Source organism: Eimeria necatrix, genomic scaffold (assembly GCF_000499385.1).
Source record: "Eimeria necatrix Houghton genomic scaffold, Enh_scaff126, whole genome shotgun sequence".
In the NCBI taxonomy this organism is placed as follows: Eukaryota; Apicomplexa; class Conoidasida; order Eucoccidiorida; family Eimeriidae; genus Eimeria; species Eimeria necatrix.
The window spans coordinates 3,719-20,321 of record NW_013652025.1 but is presented as its reverse complement, the minus strand read 5'-3'; the positions used below and the strand labels follow the sequence as shown (position 1 = coordinate 20,321).

Genomic DNA, 16,603 nt, shown 5'->3' with positions numbered 1-16,603 from the left:
AATTGCTTCAGTTGGATTCCTTTGGTGCATGTGTGCTTTGCATAACATCACAGGAATGCCTACTTTGCAGATTACAAGCAGCATCAGTTCCAAAACATATGCTGTAAAACTGATGCGGCACAAAAACCTGCGGCATAGTAATTAGCCCTCACAACGAACACCAACAGACGCACGATAACTACGCGAAAAGGCTAAGGCTAGCTTAGCTCTGTGTGCGCGCAATGTACAGTGGGTGGTTGTTCATGGTGCACACAGCTTGAGATAGCGGTAGCTCTTCTACTCACTCCGCGGAGGACACCCAAAACTGTGAGCGTCCCCAGTGATATGCCCGCTGCCTATGCTGATGACAAAGCATTGTCTGCAAATCTGTTTTTCGAAAGTTTAAGAAGAACGAAACTTAAGCCTGCCGAAAATACCCTAGATGCCCACTCTTAATGCATTGTTTCAACAAACAGACAATCTGTCGATATCCAGCATCTGCAGCGTCTATAACTAGACTTGCTTTCTGCGATTGTACCGCTCATTCTGTGGATAAATAAGTACGGGGCTACTGTGCTGCCATCAGACCATGCAGCCAACCTACGTGGCACTTGCAGTGCGCATTTGACCTGCTTTCTGTGACTTCGTCGACCACCCAATGAATAAATAAATGCAGCGTTACCGCGCCGTCATCAAGCCAGACAGCTCATGTGCCTACATACCTCGGGGACAGCTGAGCGGTGCCATGAGCTTTGTTGTCCTAAAGCACGGCTGCCCGCTGCATCAGCAGCATGCCTGCCTGGTCAGCTTGCTTCATGGGATTCGCCCATTCGGATGAATAATTTGTGCCACTTTTTTACTGCTAAGAGTGCTTTTACAAAACAGGGAGGCGGAGCTGGGCCTGTCTCAGTTTTCAAAAGGGCATATTCCCGAATTACACAGTTCCCTACGTTTTGCCATTGTCGGATTTTTCTAGTGCTCATTTACTGTAAAGCAACATTTTATCAAGACATTTTTCACTTCCTAGTGTAGAGTACACAGCCACAGCAAGATAAATCTGCAGATTTCTTGTGGATGCGCTTAGTCTTTTTGACTAATCTGATCATGGATTTCCAAGCACACGGCAGCCAGTGATGCTTGGCCTGCTACAGCACACCCTTCACCTACCTAAACCGTCCTATTTTCTGAGTGACCGTTGCAGAAGGCGCATACTAACCTCAAACAGTGTGTCACGTGGTTGCAAATGACCGCATATTGTCGCAACGCTCTGCACACATGCGCTCACCTGCTGTGATAAGTCGTGCCGTGACACGAACGACTCCCACTGAACCAAGGGTCCTAACTGCTAAGGCGCTCTCATCTGCGTTGTACATATACGGTGTAAAACTGCAGTCCACGATTTACTAAATGGCTGCTTCATTATGAGTGTACGGTGATGCTTATTCCATTCAAATCAATTGTTTCCGCGCCAAAATCCTCACATTCCAAACTACTCTTGATTTATTGATGTGATACGGACAACACTCCGGTGTATTCTTCTTCTGTTGCAGCTTATACATAAATTGTTCTGTTATTTCCTGGTGGTAGAATCACAACACGTTCCTTCAGTCTGGCAATTCACGTACTTCGGGACTTTGGGTACCAGCTTGGAGCCCCAAGACATCGTGGCAGCTGCGCATCTGGTGCGCAGAAGCCATTAATCCACTGTCTGAAAGGATTCCTAAGTACATAAGCAAATCACTATAGCTTCTACACAGGACAGTTAAAACTCGGCGCTCCGTTCTTGCGGCTTGGTAAGCCGACGAGCATATTCTCTGACCTCGGTAACAATAGCCACAGGCAGACCAGTCCGTCTCGCGACAAGCTCCTGAGAATGATAATTAAGACAACAGAGAGTAGAAACAGACGGTACGTACTTCGATAACAATCGCAGTAACGGTGGCAGGGCCCTGGCAACAAGGCATGAACAGTGCAGAGGCAAGTGATATTGTAACAAAAGCAGGAAGGGCGACAGGTGCCACAGCAGCAACTTAACACGAGCACCAACGGTTGTATAGCTTCAGTCACAACAGCAACTCACATTCAATCGGTTGTCGTCAAGACATTCAGGAACCTTCCTCAGCACCAGCAACGCTTCAGTAGCCTGGCATGCAAAACTCTTATTGCGTATACCTGAATCCTTCCCATATTTATACTTCCACGTTGCCGACGAAAGCATGTAGACACGCAAGAAATAGTGAAAATGCCCCTTTAGGGAATTTATAAATCTTCCCAGATGCGTGAATTGAGCTTTGAGAGCTTACCTCCACAACGCAGCGAGGACAAGTGCAGGAGAAACCGTAATTCTGCATCGAAGAAAACCGTCGTAATTGTTCTCCCTAATCCCTTAAACTCAAAACACCCAACCCTAAGCTAATTGCTCTCTCTAATCGCAGGAGTGCAAGACACCGGTTGATGCAGTACTGGAGGTGAAGCGACCTAGCCTACAGAAACCGTATGCCATGAACCTTAGGCCGTACCGCCTGCAGGATCTGGCGGCGCTCATGAAGAGGGAGGGCCTCGTCTATATATGACACTGTCACTTCTTCTCCGTTCTTGATCGGCCTTAAAGCCCGAACCTGCAAAAGACTTTAAATTTCATAGAGCGTGTTTCCACCCCCTAAAAGCTCTGGCTGCCCACCGAGCACCTGTACACTAAACTCCTAGCCAGGAACCATCAGCCACTATGATGGCGTACCTCTAGAGCCGGCTTGCTCAAAGGGAAATCCGACTCTGCATTTGGCCAGCAACTGTGATTTGTCATGGACCCTAGCTGGAATAAACCCCAGCCTATGAAAGGCAGTAAGGGGGCTCGCCAGGGGAGCCTGAGAGTTCCTGCAGAATCAGCAGCGAGAACCCCTACTTCAAGAGACCCCTCCGTGTCTTCCACCTCCACTTGACACGCTTCATCCGCTTCATTCCAGCGAGTTATTTCGTGCACTTCTTGCAGCAGCTATCACACAAGCACATGCCTTTGATCACGAGCCATAAACTCCAAGTCATGCTTCATAAATGCCAGAGCAGCAGTTAAACTACGTGACTGCACCAGCTCACGTGGCCTAGGATATGCTCGGCGTTGGCGTCCTCCGCCGTCACATTTTCCAGATAATCTCGGAGCCCTTTCTGTGGCACTCGCACTAGAGCCTCCTCAGTTAACTGCAAAGCGCCGAGTTGGGAGTCCTGGCTTTGAAAGCTGGAAATTAGGGGATGGACCACTGGAGAGCGCCACTTAAAGGCTAGGAGACGGCTATTAAGAGGATGGGGGAATTCCACGTCGAGACATACGAGGGCGAATGTGCCCTGAGCGATCAAATAAGAGCAACGAAAAACCCTCTGCCTACTCAAGCGAAGCAAAAGCGGAGATGCACTTGCGGCTGGCAGTAGTGCTGCAGAAGACGCAGTCATCGTCACTGCCTTCAGGAAATCGTAGTTAGCACGGTACACCGAACTTCGACTTTTCGCATATCGCTATGACTGAGAATAAATAAGCTACAGTCCTGCACTTCGTTTTTTTTTCAGTTGCCGACCATTAGTTTGGAGTAAAAATCCAACTGGAATAAGGTTTCTAGGTCTCTTTCTTGTGGCATAGCTGCTGCTCCTCTCAGAGCAGGCTTCAGGGCTTTTGACAGAAGATCCAGGGACTCCTTCAACAGGGCCCTCCGACCTTCAACAGTTTCAGTCTCGGGGTTCGTCTGAGCCCTCAAGCCAATAGGAGTTGTTTCTTGGCTAGGGCAGGACTGAGCAAGTGACTCCCTGCAAGCCAAATTACGAAGGCAAAAGGCTTAAGGTCTTTATTGTATAAAACAAGCAAGAGCACAAAGGGACGGCATGAGACAATGGGTGGAAACGCTTAAAGACAAAGCACAACGACTAAACTATAACAAGAATGTTGGACAAAAGCACATGGATACACGAGCGGCCACAAATAAGTCACAAAGGAGAACCATATAAATAGAGAAGCCACAGAAATGGCGGCATATGAAACGAACAGAAGACAGCAACGCGCAATCGGCGGAGGCAGAGATATGCACAAAGGAATAAACCCACATATGGCAGAGCACGCAATAAGACGAAAGAAATGATAGAGTGAATAGAGAACAAATACGGATAACTAGCATATATGCAGCGCGTTCCGGAATAGATCCAATAAAGCAAGGCAAATGTGTAACGAAAATAGCGGCACATGAAAACATGGGAGACTCACCAGGGAGCGGAATAGAACTGCAGAAAAGGTGTCACAGCCTCTGAGAATTGGCGACGCTTGAAGATCACCTCAAATACAACGTGCGCCACGCAGAGACCTGCAGCAACAAACCTTGGAACAATATTCGTGATGCGAATCGGAAATTCTGCACCATGAAGTCCTGACATGCATTGTTGAGTTCAAAAGTTATAGAGAGTCCTCCGGCGAAGCCAAACGAACTTCCAACCATAAGCAGTGTGAAGACACTTTTACACCCAGCCGTGAACCCGGACGGAACCTATACAGACAGCAATGCAAGATGGAAGTGGCCTTAAGAACCTCAGCCTCAAGCCCTACGCCAAGAAATATCACATTACCTGCCATGACAAGGCCATCATGGTGCCGACGGGCGTGAGACAGAAAAAGCTGCCAACTGTTAGGCTCCCTAGCCTCCACGCAAACCATTCGATGAAGAGTTTCGCAACGAGCGTGCTGTTAAGCAAGCACATTTAAAAGCGCAAGCACCCCACCTAGCCACCCACTCCTGAAGGAGGTTTTACGGCACTCTTTTGAAATTCCCACCCAGCAGACGAACCGACATTTTACATCTCGGCAAAAAACGCACAAAAACGCTCCAAAGTTTTGCCGCAGCCTAGTGTTGAAAGTTTTAATGCTGGAAGTTCTATTTACAAGTATACTAACCTGGCGGCATTGCTGAGAGCAGAAAACCGCCTCGCAGTGGGCCTCCCCGCACGGCACTACAGAACTCAAAACAAGTCCCTGAATCATAAACCCCAAGAACCAAATTGCAGCAGAGCTTGCGGCATGTGTAAACGAAGTTAAATGCTTGGACGCCTTTTACTTGTGACTCACTGCTCTCTGGAGAAAGGAATCAGGCAGAGACTCCAGCTTGGCCGCTGAGCGATGCCGGCCTGCCCTGCAGCAGCAGCAGCTTCTATTTTGCACCTTAGCCAAGCATGCTGCGATCAAGTGGCGAAACTACTATGGCTTACCGGGGTCAAAACTAGAATGTCAAAAGGCTTCTGGAGGGCACCTATGGTTTAGGGTCACAGCTGCAGTTTAAGAGTGAGTTATAAGAGAGACAGAAAACACACAAAAGCATCCAAGCGCCTTCATGGGTACCTCTTTTCGCATTGAGTATTGAAACATAGGGCTGCACTTTATAATATCACCCACTTAGTTAAGACATGCCTAATGGAGTCTTTCAGCGAGCCCACAAATCTCAAGCAATTTTCACATGCCAATCCACAGAGCCTGCAAATACACGCAAACCCTTAAGGACAAATTGTAAACCCTGTAAAACCGTGCTAGGGTTCAAAACACACTGTTTATGCCTTGAGTTTTTGACTGACCGCGAAAACTCGTGCTGCACTGCAAGTAGTGGACGGTCTTCCGTGTAAATAACCTGCGTTCAAGCAGATGCACTTTAAGCCAGGAAGCGTACAATACAAAAGGCCGGCTTGAAGGCTTAATCATGAACACATTCTGGGTGATCCAACATTTCCGTAATGTAGTGCATGTCTAACTTAGTCGCCCAAAGCTGGTTATGTGGAAAGCTGCAGCGCGAACTCTACTCGAAGCGAAAACTGTAGCTAGCTGCACCACCGAATCGAGCTGATGGCCGCAACTGGTCACGCTACCATATGCTTTGCGGGCTGTGCCTGACCTCCGCTGTCTGAATAGCCTCAGAGGCAACGAGAGCCTTTCCTTTCTTTGGGCCCAAATATTCGACGTGAACTTTGGGCAATCGCAGCTCCGGCCGATGCTGCTGCAGCCGGTGTGCCTGCTGTCGTCGGTGTAGCTGTTGATCCTCCTGCTGCCGTTTTTGCTGCTCTTGAGATCCCGTCTGCTGCTTCTCCTCTTCTGGTTGCTCCTGATTCTCTTGCTGGTGTCGACCTCTTTTTTGGCGGTTTCGCCGGTGGCTTTGCTGCGGGCCCTGCCCAAATGCCATTATTCTACAAAGGCCAACAATTCGCCAAGACCAGTGATATCTACGCTTTCGCTGTCTCAGCTGCTGTTATTACTGCTGCTGCTGGAGAGAACAGTGGGGCCGCAGCGACTGCAGGCCGGTGGCATGAGGCGTTGAGCTTCCTTCGTGGCGCTAATTGCTGCACCGGAAAGTAGCAAATCAGGTCTTTCTGTTGTAGAGCCAACAACACGCCAGTAGGGGGGACCCTTCTGTTGATCCTGTCATTGGTTAGGGACTCTGAAGATGCATAAATCAAGTAAACAGAACAAATACCCGGAAACTGACAAGTTGACAATCCGCGCCATTATTTCTTTGCCTTGAGGGCAACTTCACTGGCATCACGGGTTCTTGCCGCTCCCAGAGCGGCGGCAGCGTAAGAGACACCGGTGGGCAGGTAGAGTTGCGAAACTCTGCAGCTTTAAAATAAGTGAATGAATTGGCTACAAGGGACTTTACAGTAGTCCTGGGATGCTGTGATTAGACATTGAGCTGTACCCATGCCTCCCTAGTCCGTGGCAACCGGAGCAGCTGAGACGTTTGTAAGTGTCTGCGTTTTCTTTCAATGAATTCTTTGCCCATTATTCTTTTAAAAATGGATCAAGCGCTTCTAAGCGTATTTTCGGGACTCTGGAGCTCAAAGCTCAAACCCTAGGCCCAAAACCGTGAGAAGTCCCAGTATTACTGGACGGGCCAACGGGAACAGTCAAGCTGTGTCTTGCAAGTTTTGTTCTTCGCACACGTTTGCCTCCGGTATTGTCTTTGAAGACTCGCAGCTGCATAGCAGCTGCGAGACTTGAATTGCCCTCGAATCTCCTGAGGCTCTTCTATAAAGTGTACACTGTGAAGCCTCTGAGATCCTCACTCCTCCAATTTCCAGAACCTGGAACACATGGTTAATGTAAACTCCCAAAAGCTTTAAGCGGCTCGTCTGCTTGCCGGGAGCGCCAAATTTTCCGGCGTGAACAATTGCTTGGCCCAGTTTCTTCTTCAGTCTAGGGGTTAGGTTTGGCGATTTGGAGTTAGGATAATGGAGGGGGACCCAGAGTTTCTGTCGCGCCTGCAGCAGCTCGGCTCAGAATACAAGCGCCTTAAGGAGCAGCGGGCAGAAGCACAGCAGCTAGCTGAGGCCCTGGAGGCTCAGAACAGCAATCTGGTTACAGCTAACAAAGAGCTAGCTAGCCAGCGCCAAGAGCTCCTTGCAGAAAACAAGACATTGATAGGGAAGCTCCAAGCGACAACACGTGAGAAGTCCCTGCTGCAACAGCAGCTTTTTCAAAGGGAAAAACAGCTGCAGGAACTGCAGCAGGAGCTGCAGCAGCAGCAACAGGCAACGGCAGCAGCGGCATCAGCAGCAGCTGAAAAGGATGCAGCGAATCACGTGCTTCGCGAGGCCAATGCGAAAGCAACAGCAGCAGCTGCTGCAACTGAGAAACGGCTCGAAGAAACTCAGCGAGAAGCTGCTGCTTTCCGGGCGGAGGCAGAGGAGCAACAGAAGCAGTTGACTGAAGCAAATACCAAACTTAACCTTGTAAGCCAAATACTCTAGACCTTATGCAGCAAAGCTTCATATTCAAGCACAAAAGCATAAGACGGACTCAAAATTGGTGAACCAGAACTACAGAGTCCTAAATACTGAAAGCCAAAGGCCGTGGGATCACTGCAGTGTTCATGGCCAAGTTCTCGTGGTCTGTGCTATAGTTCTCAGCATTTGAATTTTGTCCTGCAGGAAAACAAAGAGCTTGCAGATAAGAGTAAAGAGTTAAATGACCGAAACAGAAATCTCCAGAAGAAGAGGCAAGAGCTTCTTGAGCAGGTACGTACTAGACCCTAGATTATACAGTGTACACTACGAATCTTCCACCCTCTGCGGTTGATCTCTAGCGATAAACAGCGCATATGGTGGATGAAAAACGGATAAATAAGGGTGCATGACTGAGGACTGAGCCATGGAAATTCATGCTAGCACCTTAGTCAAGCGCGCCTACAGTTGCCTTTGCACTGGATACAACACAAACGGTCTTTTGAATTGTTCACGTACCACGCTTTTTTGAGCAGTGTCTACAACACTACTGAGGTACACAGAACAATAGTGCAGAGCGACTGAAATACACAGGAGAATTGCTTAACAAGTGGCTTTATGATTCAACGAGCAAATGCAAGCACTTGCCACCATAGGCCGCGTCGCCGCCGAACATACTCTCATCGAAGGCCTCATATTTTCAGTGAAAATGCTTAGGACACTCATACGAGAAACCCACTCTGGAGGACATCTACGTCCACGGGTGGCTGCTCGTTCTTTGGGGTTTACCTGCAGGTCAGGACCCTGGAAGCGTCACAGCGGCGCAGCGTTGAGGAGCAGCAGCTACAACAACAGCAACTACAGCAGCAGCAGGAAGAATTACGGTCACTGAAACAAGCAAACAGATCGTTGCTCGCAAAAAGTAAGCAGCAACAGGAGGAGAGACAGGAAGCTCTAAAGCAACTACGGCAACAGCTGCAGGAACTGCAGGGCCAGCAGCAGCAGCAGCAGGAACTAGTTGAAAGACGCACCCAGGAAGTTGCTGCTGTAGAAGCGCAGCTGCTTCAGCAGCAGCAGGCCTCCGCAGCTCAGACAGACCTGCTTCAGCAGCAAATAGAGCAGCAGCAGCAGCAGCTCAGGGCTGCCCTGGCGTCAAACACAAAGGCAGTCGATGATCTTAACACTGAGAAAGCACGTGCAGCCGAGGACCGCATGCGTTACGAGATGCAACTGCAGCAGATGCAGCAACTGCAGCAGGAAACAGCGGAGGCAGCAACAACAGCAAATGAAGAACAGAAGGAGGCAATGAGCAGAGTAGAGGCGCTCTGTAGTGAACGTCAGTTGGCGTACGAACATCTCGAACCGCTTTTGCGACAAGTGCATCGAGGCAGCAGCTTCTGTAGCAACAGCAGCAAAAGAAGTGACAGCAACGGCAGCCAGCGCAGCTGCAGCGATGACGAAGATGATATAGAGGGCCGGCGTAACGGTGCCTTAGCTGCAGCTGCAAGGCGCGCTGCTGCATCTTTTCTGCGTCTACAGAACGAACACGAGAGGGCCTGTAGGGAGACAGAGCACTTGAGGCATCAACTGGAGCAGAAGCAACAGCACGAACACAGATTACAGCGGGAATTTCGAATAGCGACGGAAGAAATTCAAAAAGCGTTGCGAGAAAAGCGGGAGCTGGCTTCGCAGTACATGTCACTTGCACAGGTATGCTTAGGGGTAGGGTCATTTGAGACTTTGCGCAGCTTTAACAATTATTGTCTTTGAAGAGGATATATAAACGAGCTGCTTGCACTGTGCCGTCCACTCCATAGTGTTTTTGGTTATGACATCTCGGTTGAGGACACTGTGTCTACAGCTGTGCGCTGCTGTGTGACTGCAGGGGCTGCAGCAGTTGGCTCGGCAAAGCGAATCTCTCGCGGTTTGTCCTTTGTTAGCGTGTCTGGATGAAAAGGAGCAGCAGCAACAGCATCAGCAAGGAGCGTGCCTGCTGCCAGTTAGAATGATATCTGCGAATTCTCAAGTGCACGCAGCACCAGATTGGGGTCCCCCCTCGGCCAGGACGTCCACTGCTGACAGCTACGCAATTGGCTCTCCGCATGACTAGGCCTGGAAATTGGTTTGGATTTTCCAGCTGCAGCTGGTTCTGTGTTCCAGTGAAATAGACACTAGCAAAGCTGCATGCTTCAGCAGCCGGCTGACGCAAGGAAAACTCATTGGAAGCAACAACGCACAGAAGACGAAGCCTCTAGCAATGTCGCCACGACCTCTGTGGCACCACGACCTCTGTGGCAAAGCAACCAGCTGGATAAGTGGGAGCGTAGGTGCGGTGGCAGTTCTAAAATGCCTTCGCTGGAGAACCAAGGGGCTGCATCTGGCATGGCATCGCCTTCAAGGCTTCTAGTTGCATACCTACCCAGCTACAGGCCACTAGCAATAGCTGAGAGACAGGCTGTCGGTGCCGCTACTGTGCTATCCTCTCTTCGAGTCAAAACAGTTCGCCCAGCGAGTTAACAAGCGCAAAAGTAAGGTGAAATGGTGCAATTATTGTTGCAGCACTTGTGAGCACTGGATGCCAACACAGGATGCCGCGGCTGCCGCAGCACAAAAACGTGGCTCTTCCTACTGAACCATCCTTGGGAGCAACCATTCCCAGAAGCAGCTGTAGCACCTTGTGCAGGAGCAAGAACAGCAGCAACGAAGGCTACTTTGTCTCCTACTGCCCGGGATTGTTGTAGGCAGCCTCTCGAAGGCATTAGGAACAACGCACAGCCAAGCTCGAACCACATTTGAATAAAGCTGTCTTGAAAAAAGCTGCCTAGCTAGCCACCTGTAGAGCGTCCCTTGCTACGAGTGGAGCTAGTCCGGCTTCGTCAAGTGCCCGGATATTTAGACAGGGGCTGCCTGCTAATACATTCACTCCGGCAGCGACAAGCTGCCCCTCCTAAACGCCGAATACGTGGTGGTTGCGATGGCTGCTTCGTCTTAACCGCCTTTGCAGTTCCCTAGAATGGCTCCTCTGTATTCTAGCTTGTAGTGCTATTATTGTTGTGGCTGCCGCTGTACATCAGTGGAACTGCGGCTAAGGGCTTCCGCCCTTCTAGGTGATGAGCGCAGTGGGGTCGCGTCACTGTTGCTGTCGTCACCTCCTACGAACCCCTCGGCAACGGCGTCTGCTGAAACAGCAGTTTCTGTATCTACGTCCCCCATTCGCGTGTGTCTCCTGTCCTGCCCATCCTGTTCGTCCTGCTCGTCCTGCCTATACTCCTTTTCCACTATGGTGTTCATCCTCTCCTGGTCGCGCCCTGCGGTGTCAAAAGAGCAGAGAATGCACAAATAATAAACTAAAACAGAAGGAACTGATACATGATACTCGGGCGCTACATCTAATGGCGCCGCAGAACACACGATGCAGGGACGAGAAAGTTCTGGCCGCATGTCAGCATTTACGGAAAATGACAGCTGATGTAGAACCGATGACTTGCCCCAACTAAAGGCAGTTGAGGGATTAAGAAGTAGAGGTTAGATACAGCAATTGCCTGCGCAGGCTGACCGTATGTAAAATGTAGCAGCCCGTAGAGAATGAAGGAGATGGACCAAGGAATGACAGTCAGGAAGGCAAGGGCAGCAGCGAGAGCGTTTGCATTGCCCACGCGTAGTTGTTCAGGCATCTCTGACACCAGCAGAGTTGTTCGGAGGTAGCCAAACGAATGCTCAGCCAGGTAACCAACCAACGGGGCCCCCAATATGGCTGCACCACTTCCCTCCACAGCCACTGTCTGCAAGATGAAAACACACGAAAAAATCCCCGACAGAAAGTATTCCGCACATGGACGAAATAGAAAACGCTCGGCAAGCAAATTCACGAGCAAGCACGCATTGGTTTATTGTCGCGCCTCCATGCGATTACACATTGTCCCTGTGCCCCAAAAACAACAGAGAAAGCCTCAGCAGCAGCACTAAAGCCGATGCATGCGCCATCTCGTAAGGAAAGGTGTAGTTAAATCACAGCGTCCTCAGAATCAAAGGCCAGCCCTCACCACAAGCCTTCAAAAATTAATATGAATGTGAATGCAAATGAACAATGCATCCTGAGAGCGTTTCGTGCACACTTCAGTGCTTACAAGGGCAAAGACAGTAGCCTTGTGATTCGGGCGAACGACGTCCGCAAGAATTGGCCGGTTGACTGCAACGCCCGCCATAGATGAGAGGCCGACAAACAGGGCGAGAAACATGAAAATAGTGAAAGAGGTTTCCTCTTTGGGGACCACGACGTACGCAATAACCAGCAGAGGCACGCGCACAGCCATCGCAAATTGGCCTGAGTAAAAGGGAAATACAAGCAAAACCGCAGTGCATTGCTCCTGCTGACTTCCCAAGCAGAGTCTATGAACAAAATATAGGTAGGAGAGAGGCTCTACAAAACAGCAGGCAAAAGAAAGAGACAGAGATGAAGACGCAGAAGTACAAGCAGATAACGCGGGGCCAACATAAGGCAGCAGAGACCAAAGTGATATTTTTTCAAACAGTTCCGCTGCTTGAAAAAATATCATTGCCTTGAAAGGCTCCCAAAGATTCATGGAACTCCAAAAACCGTACCAACAAGAGGCCTCCCGTGCCACGGTGACCACTCGTAGAGTTTATCTCCCAGAAGCCCCCCCAAGACGCCGCCCACAGCAGAGCCAATAAGAAGGGCCCCCATGATGTAGGCTGCCTTGAGGTCAGACATGTTGCAGTACTGAAAGAACATCGTGTTGAAGCTAAAGGCCGACCAAGGGATTGTGCCTACCAAGCCCTAAGACAGAAGAACAGTAAAACCCATAACGGCAACATATCGAAAACAAGGAACACCCATACCAGCAACGCAAACGCAATAGGTGTCAATCAACATACATAGAACAAAAAAGACTACGGGGCTGTACACACGGCGAACGAAAAGGAACCTGGTCTTTGCGAAACACTGAAACAATTAAGACATCCAAACTTCAAAAATAGGATGACTGCTAAGTTAAATACGTCCCCTGGTGTTCAGGACCTGCAGACTCGTTTTTCCCGCTATGATCTGTTCATAGAGGCAGCAGTGTGAGAGAGGCCTGCCACCAACTAGCGAACCAACCAGCTAGGTAAGCGGGGACATCCTGGCATACCTCAAGAATGACAATGAGGACGCTGGGCGTGAAAACGGATTCGGTGAAGACCGCCTTCAGGAAAGACGACCACGTATCTGGCGACTGAGACACCGAGCCTGTGCCCCCCGAATCATCCATGCGAGGCCTTAACACCCGTCGCCTAGGGATTTCCTCCAAAATAAAAGATATTAACACCCCAAGCAAGCAGCTCAATGCACCCACGCAAATAAAACAAGCGCGCCAGCCCTGAAAGGAACAAAAAATACGCATGCGAATCTGCTTAAAAACTATAGATACGCTTGAATATCCAAAAAGACACGCAACACACGAGGACACGTGTACACACAAAGATGCATGTCGCAATTAATGACACAAATGCACTGTTGAAGCCAACAAACAAGCATAAACGAGAAACGTCAAATATCGGCCCTTGTCTTCCTGTGTGATCTTCTACAAATCGGAATACACCACTTCAGGTGAATATATATACCTTGAGGGCCCCCATTTGTACTTGCGCAACTGTAGTTGTTACTACGCCTCCTACAAGGCGACCCATGCTTGTACACAGCTGAACAAGGCCAAAAGAATAACCCAAACTCCGCCGGCGTGAGGTATCTGCCAAGATACTTTGCGATACAGGGCCTACGCTGCCTAAGAAGACCCCATTGAGAGCTCGAAGCAATGCTACCTATACGCACAGTTACACAGACACCCGCCTTCAACCCCTGGTCAAGTACTTTCCCCTAGCACCAAACCTGCCCAATCGTAAGTTCACTGCCTGGAGCCGGCCTTTTGGCCTCTGCTGCGGAATACAGCTGTCGATTCTGAGTTAACCGTTACCTGCCAAAACTCAGAAACAAGCCCTAAGGCTGTAGTGATGATGCCCCATGCTGTGGTTCCAAAGACTAAGAGCCACTTCCTCGAATGCCTATCTGCGAGATATCCCCAAAGAGGACAGAAAATTGAAAGGCATAGGGTTTGAGAGAGAGTGATGTAACCAAGAAGAGAGGGGTGGAATCCCAAGTCGCTCTCCAAGGCTCTGAAAGTGGCTGGAAGGAGCTGGTCATCACAACCGTCTAGAGCCGAAGAGACATTGACAACAAGCACCGACCGGATCTTGAGCTCATCATGAGTTCGGTATTTATCTCGGCCGCCCTTTTCTTTGCTTGGATCCTTTCCCTTTTCTTCAGCAGACTTCAGACGGTTCCTCTCCGTTGCAGAGTCTGAGCCAGACTCTAAACTCACGTCCCCACCGCCCAACACCTCCCACGTTGGTTTGTAATCTATGAAGGGCTCAGATGCCATTTTGCCTTACCGCAGGCCCACAGGCCACGGATTGTACGCACCCAACCTAATGCATGCAGGGAGTTACCCGCCTGCTGTTACTGACGCTTCTCCTTTTCTTGCTGCTACCGTTTCCGTGGATTGGGTAATTGATGAAATGCTGTTCCAGCTGTTTATTTGAGTGGTCGCTTCTGAGGGGATACCTGCGTTCCTAAAACTGTTCACGGTGGAGTTGCTGCTGCTGCTTGTGTGTGTCCTGTAGCTGCGTAGAGCGGCTGCCTGGCCGCTGCAGTATGATCGTTCCCTGCAGGTTCTCCGTGAGAGCTTGCGGCGGGCTATTCATCAAGCTCTCCTCAAAAGCGACGCCATTCACGCAGGGTAGATGAGTCCGGAAAGTTGGGTAGGCACGAATAAGGGAGTGCAGCTTCTCTGCAGAGCTCGCTGCAACGAGCACACCCTTCCAGGGGCAAAGCGCCTAAACAACCGAATTAACTCCTGAAGGTTGCTGCTGAGTGCTGAAGAATGTATGTTTGAAACAGATGAAACCGAAAAAGGCAAGGGAGCGACGTAATCTTGGACGGAAGGCTGGCATTCATTTCATAAAGACCAGACTAGCCAACCCACAAGGAGAAATGAGGGCAGCTTCTCGTTCATAATGTGACGAAAAAGGGCAGATTCAGGGTATATGTGAAGCATGGGAGTAAAACATACCACAGAAGAGAGAAAAGTAGCAAAAAAAGATGAAGGCATACGCTGCTTATCCTGTCGAGCGGCCTCTGTTGTTGCCTGAACACTTGTCGATACTGTTGCGCGTAGCTCTTGTTAAATGTGCTTAAGTGACTTTGGCCGCATTAATAGCAATTTTAAAACTAGAAAAATTTTACTTTACTTGATTTGGGAAAATCATGGTAGAGCAACTTGCGCATGAAGCCATTGTTAAGCACTCTGAAATGAGCAGCCCTGGCAGACATAGTAGAAGGGGCTGGCTTTTAATGCGTTGTATTGCGTCCCATAAATACTCGTTGTTTCAATTCAGTGAAGCTCAACTGAAAGTAATTTGCTTGAATACAGCTGGGAGTTTGCTGGAGTGTGCTTTGGGCTTGTAGTCAAGACTGGATGGGCACGAACAACTGCACAATGTACGAGTCTGACCATGCTAGGGCCTAGTTCTCCTCAGAACGCGTCCATCTGCAGAACAGCTGAAGCCTATTATAGTTTTATACATACTATCAGACACATAACCCTTCTCCCCAAAAGAAGCACAGCATTTGACGTAGAAGCGGGGTCCATGGACTATACACAAAAAGTAATGAAACCCAGTTCCAAAAAGCAGGAAGAAATCAGATATACCTTAAATGAATTACAATAAGTGTACATGGATCCAGGAGAAAGGGAAAGCTGAAGGGCAAGGGGCTACGGTCAGTAGCCAAGTAAGCAGCACCACCTTGCCACGCCATGCAAAGCTCATTGCATCCAAATGTGAATTTCATTAGATGCTTTGAGCCTACTCAACACTGTAAAACTGCAACACTGCACACTCTGCCCCCAGAAGAACACTCAATTTGTCCAGATGCAGCATTTCGTGGCCGTTCAATGTAGTAACTCTGTTTGCGTCGTGACAGAATAGCCGTTGCGCCCTTTAAGGACCGTATCACTGCAGTGCGTATTCTGGCCTCCTTTGTGTTTGTATGCTGCCACTGGCCCTTGCTTTCTGCAGCGTTGGGATCACCAGTGAGCCGGCTTGCGGTGATACCCTGCGATGACACTCTCGCATGACGAGACGGGAGTGCACGGACAGCGCCTTCCTTCCTCCCGGTGACTCGATCCACTGGCTATTTTCTTTCAACATTTTTCGGGTTCGTGCTTTTCGTTTTCATTGTCGTCCCATCATCCCTTAGGCATCTGGAGAGGGAGACAAAGCCTCCCTCTGCTCGCGACTAACTCGGCATCAAGCTCTGGAATTGCTCTTCTTTGAAGCAGCCAGATGTGCTGAGGACGTAAGATAGTAGTATGTGGCTGACAAAAACTGATTATGTGACGGACGCAAGATGGAAATACGTCTGTTGATTGGCGATGCGCAATACCTTTCGAAGAAAGCTTGGGCTCCTACGTGCAGTTTGACGGCTTTTGCAGGTCGCGAATTGCATGATTCTGCGCAGGAAGATACGTAGAATGAGGGCCTTGCATTTCCGATAATGACTGAGGTTAGACAGCGCAAAGCCCGAAGTTGCGGGTGATTTTTGAAGGATGGCATATCCCACTTTGCCATCATATGGCATTTGAGAAACCTCATGGATAAACGCGGGCTTTTGTCTTCATGCAGGTTCTTTGTTTGAATGCTTTCTTTAAAGTCCACTCACAACGAGTACACCTTCGCCGCCTCCGAGCAGCCGATCGGGCTTTGGCTTCAAAGTAGGAAGGGGTATCCTTTGAAAACCTGAATGAGGGTCGGGATAGTCTTAAAAGCCTGACTAAGG

The 16,603-nt window shown here is 49.5% G+C and overlaps 3 protein-coding genes across 3 annotated transcripts; 1 reads left to right on the top strand and 2 right to left on the bottom strand.

The window, feature by feature from the left end:
* Positions 1–1,741: 1,741 nt before the first annotated feature.
* On the bottom strand, positions 1,742–6,173 carry ENH_00009000 (hypothetical protein, conserved; the record flags this gene model as incomplete). The annotated part of the gene is made up of 14 exons (XM_013578693.1): positions 1,742–1,846; positions 2,060–2,122; positions 2,283–2,324; positions 2,499–2,597; positions 2,717–2,971; positions 3,073–3,318; positions 3,546–3,771; positions 4,223–4,319; positions 4,579–4,693; positions 4,904–4,981; positions 5,075–5,138; positions 5,399–5,476; positions 5,575–5,627; positions 5,889–6,173. 14 exons carry the CDS (start codon positions 6,171–6,173, stop codon positions 1,742–1,744), a joined length of 1,806 nt encoding a protein of 601 aa, XP_013434147.1.
* Positions 6,174–7,218: 1,045 nt separating this feature from the next.
* On the top strand, positions 7,219–9,820 carry ENH_00008990 (plectin, putative; the record flags this gene model as incomplete). The annotated part of the gene is made up of 4 exons (XM_013578692.1): positions 7,219–7,719; positions 7,918–8,004; positions 8,506–9,420; positions 9,596–9,820. 4 exons carry the CDS (start codon positions 7,219–7,221, stop codon positions 9,818–9,820), a joined length of 1,728 nt encoding a protein of 575 aa, XP_013434146.1.
* Positions 9,821–10,755: 935 nt separating this feature from the next.
* Positions 10,756–14,147, bottom strand: ENH_00008980 (transmembrane domian-containing protein, putative; the record flags this gene model as incomplete). Its single annotated transcript, XM_013578691.1, has 7 exons — positions 10,756–11,018; positions 11,267–11,492; positions 11,838–12,034; positions 12,313–12,508; positions 12,861–13,088; positions 13,333–13,530; positions 13,683–14,147. 7 exons carry the CDS (start codon positions 14,145–14,147, stop codon positions 10,756–10,758), a joined length of 1,773 nt encoding a protein of 590 aa, XP_013434145.1.
* Between the last annotated feature and the right edge of the window lie 2,456 nt (positions 14,148–16,603).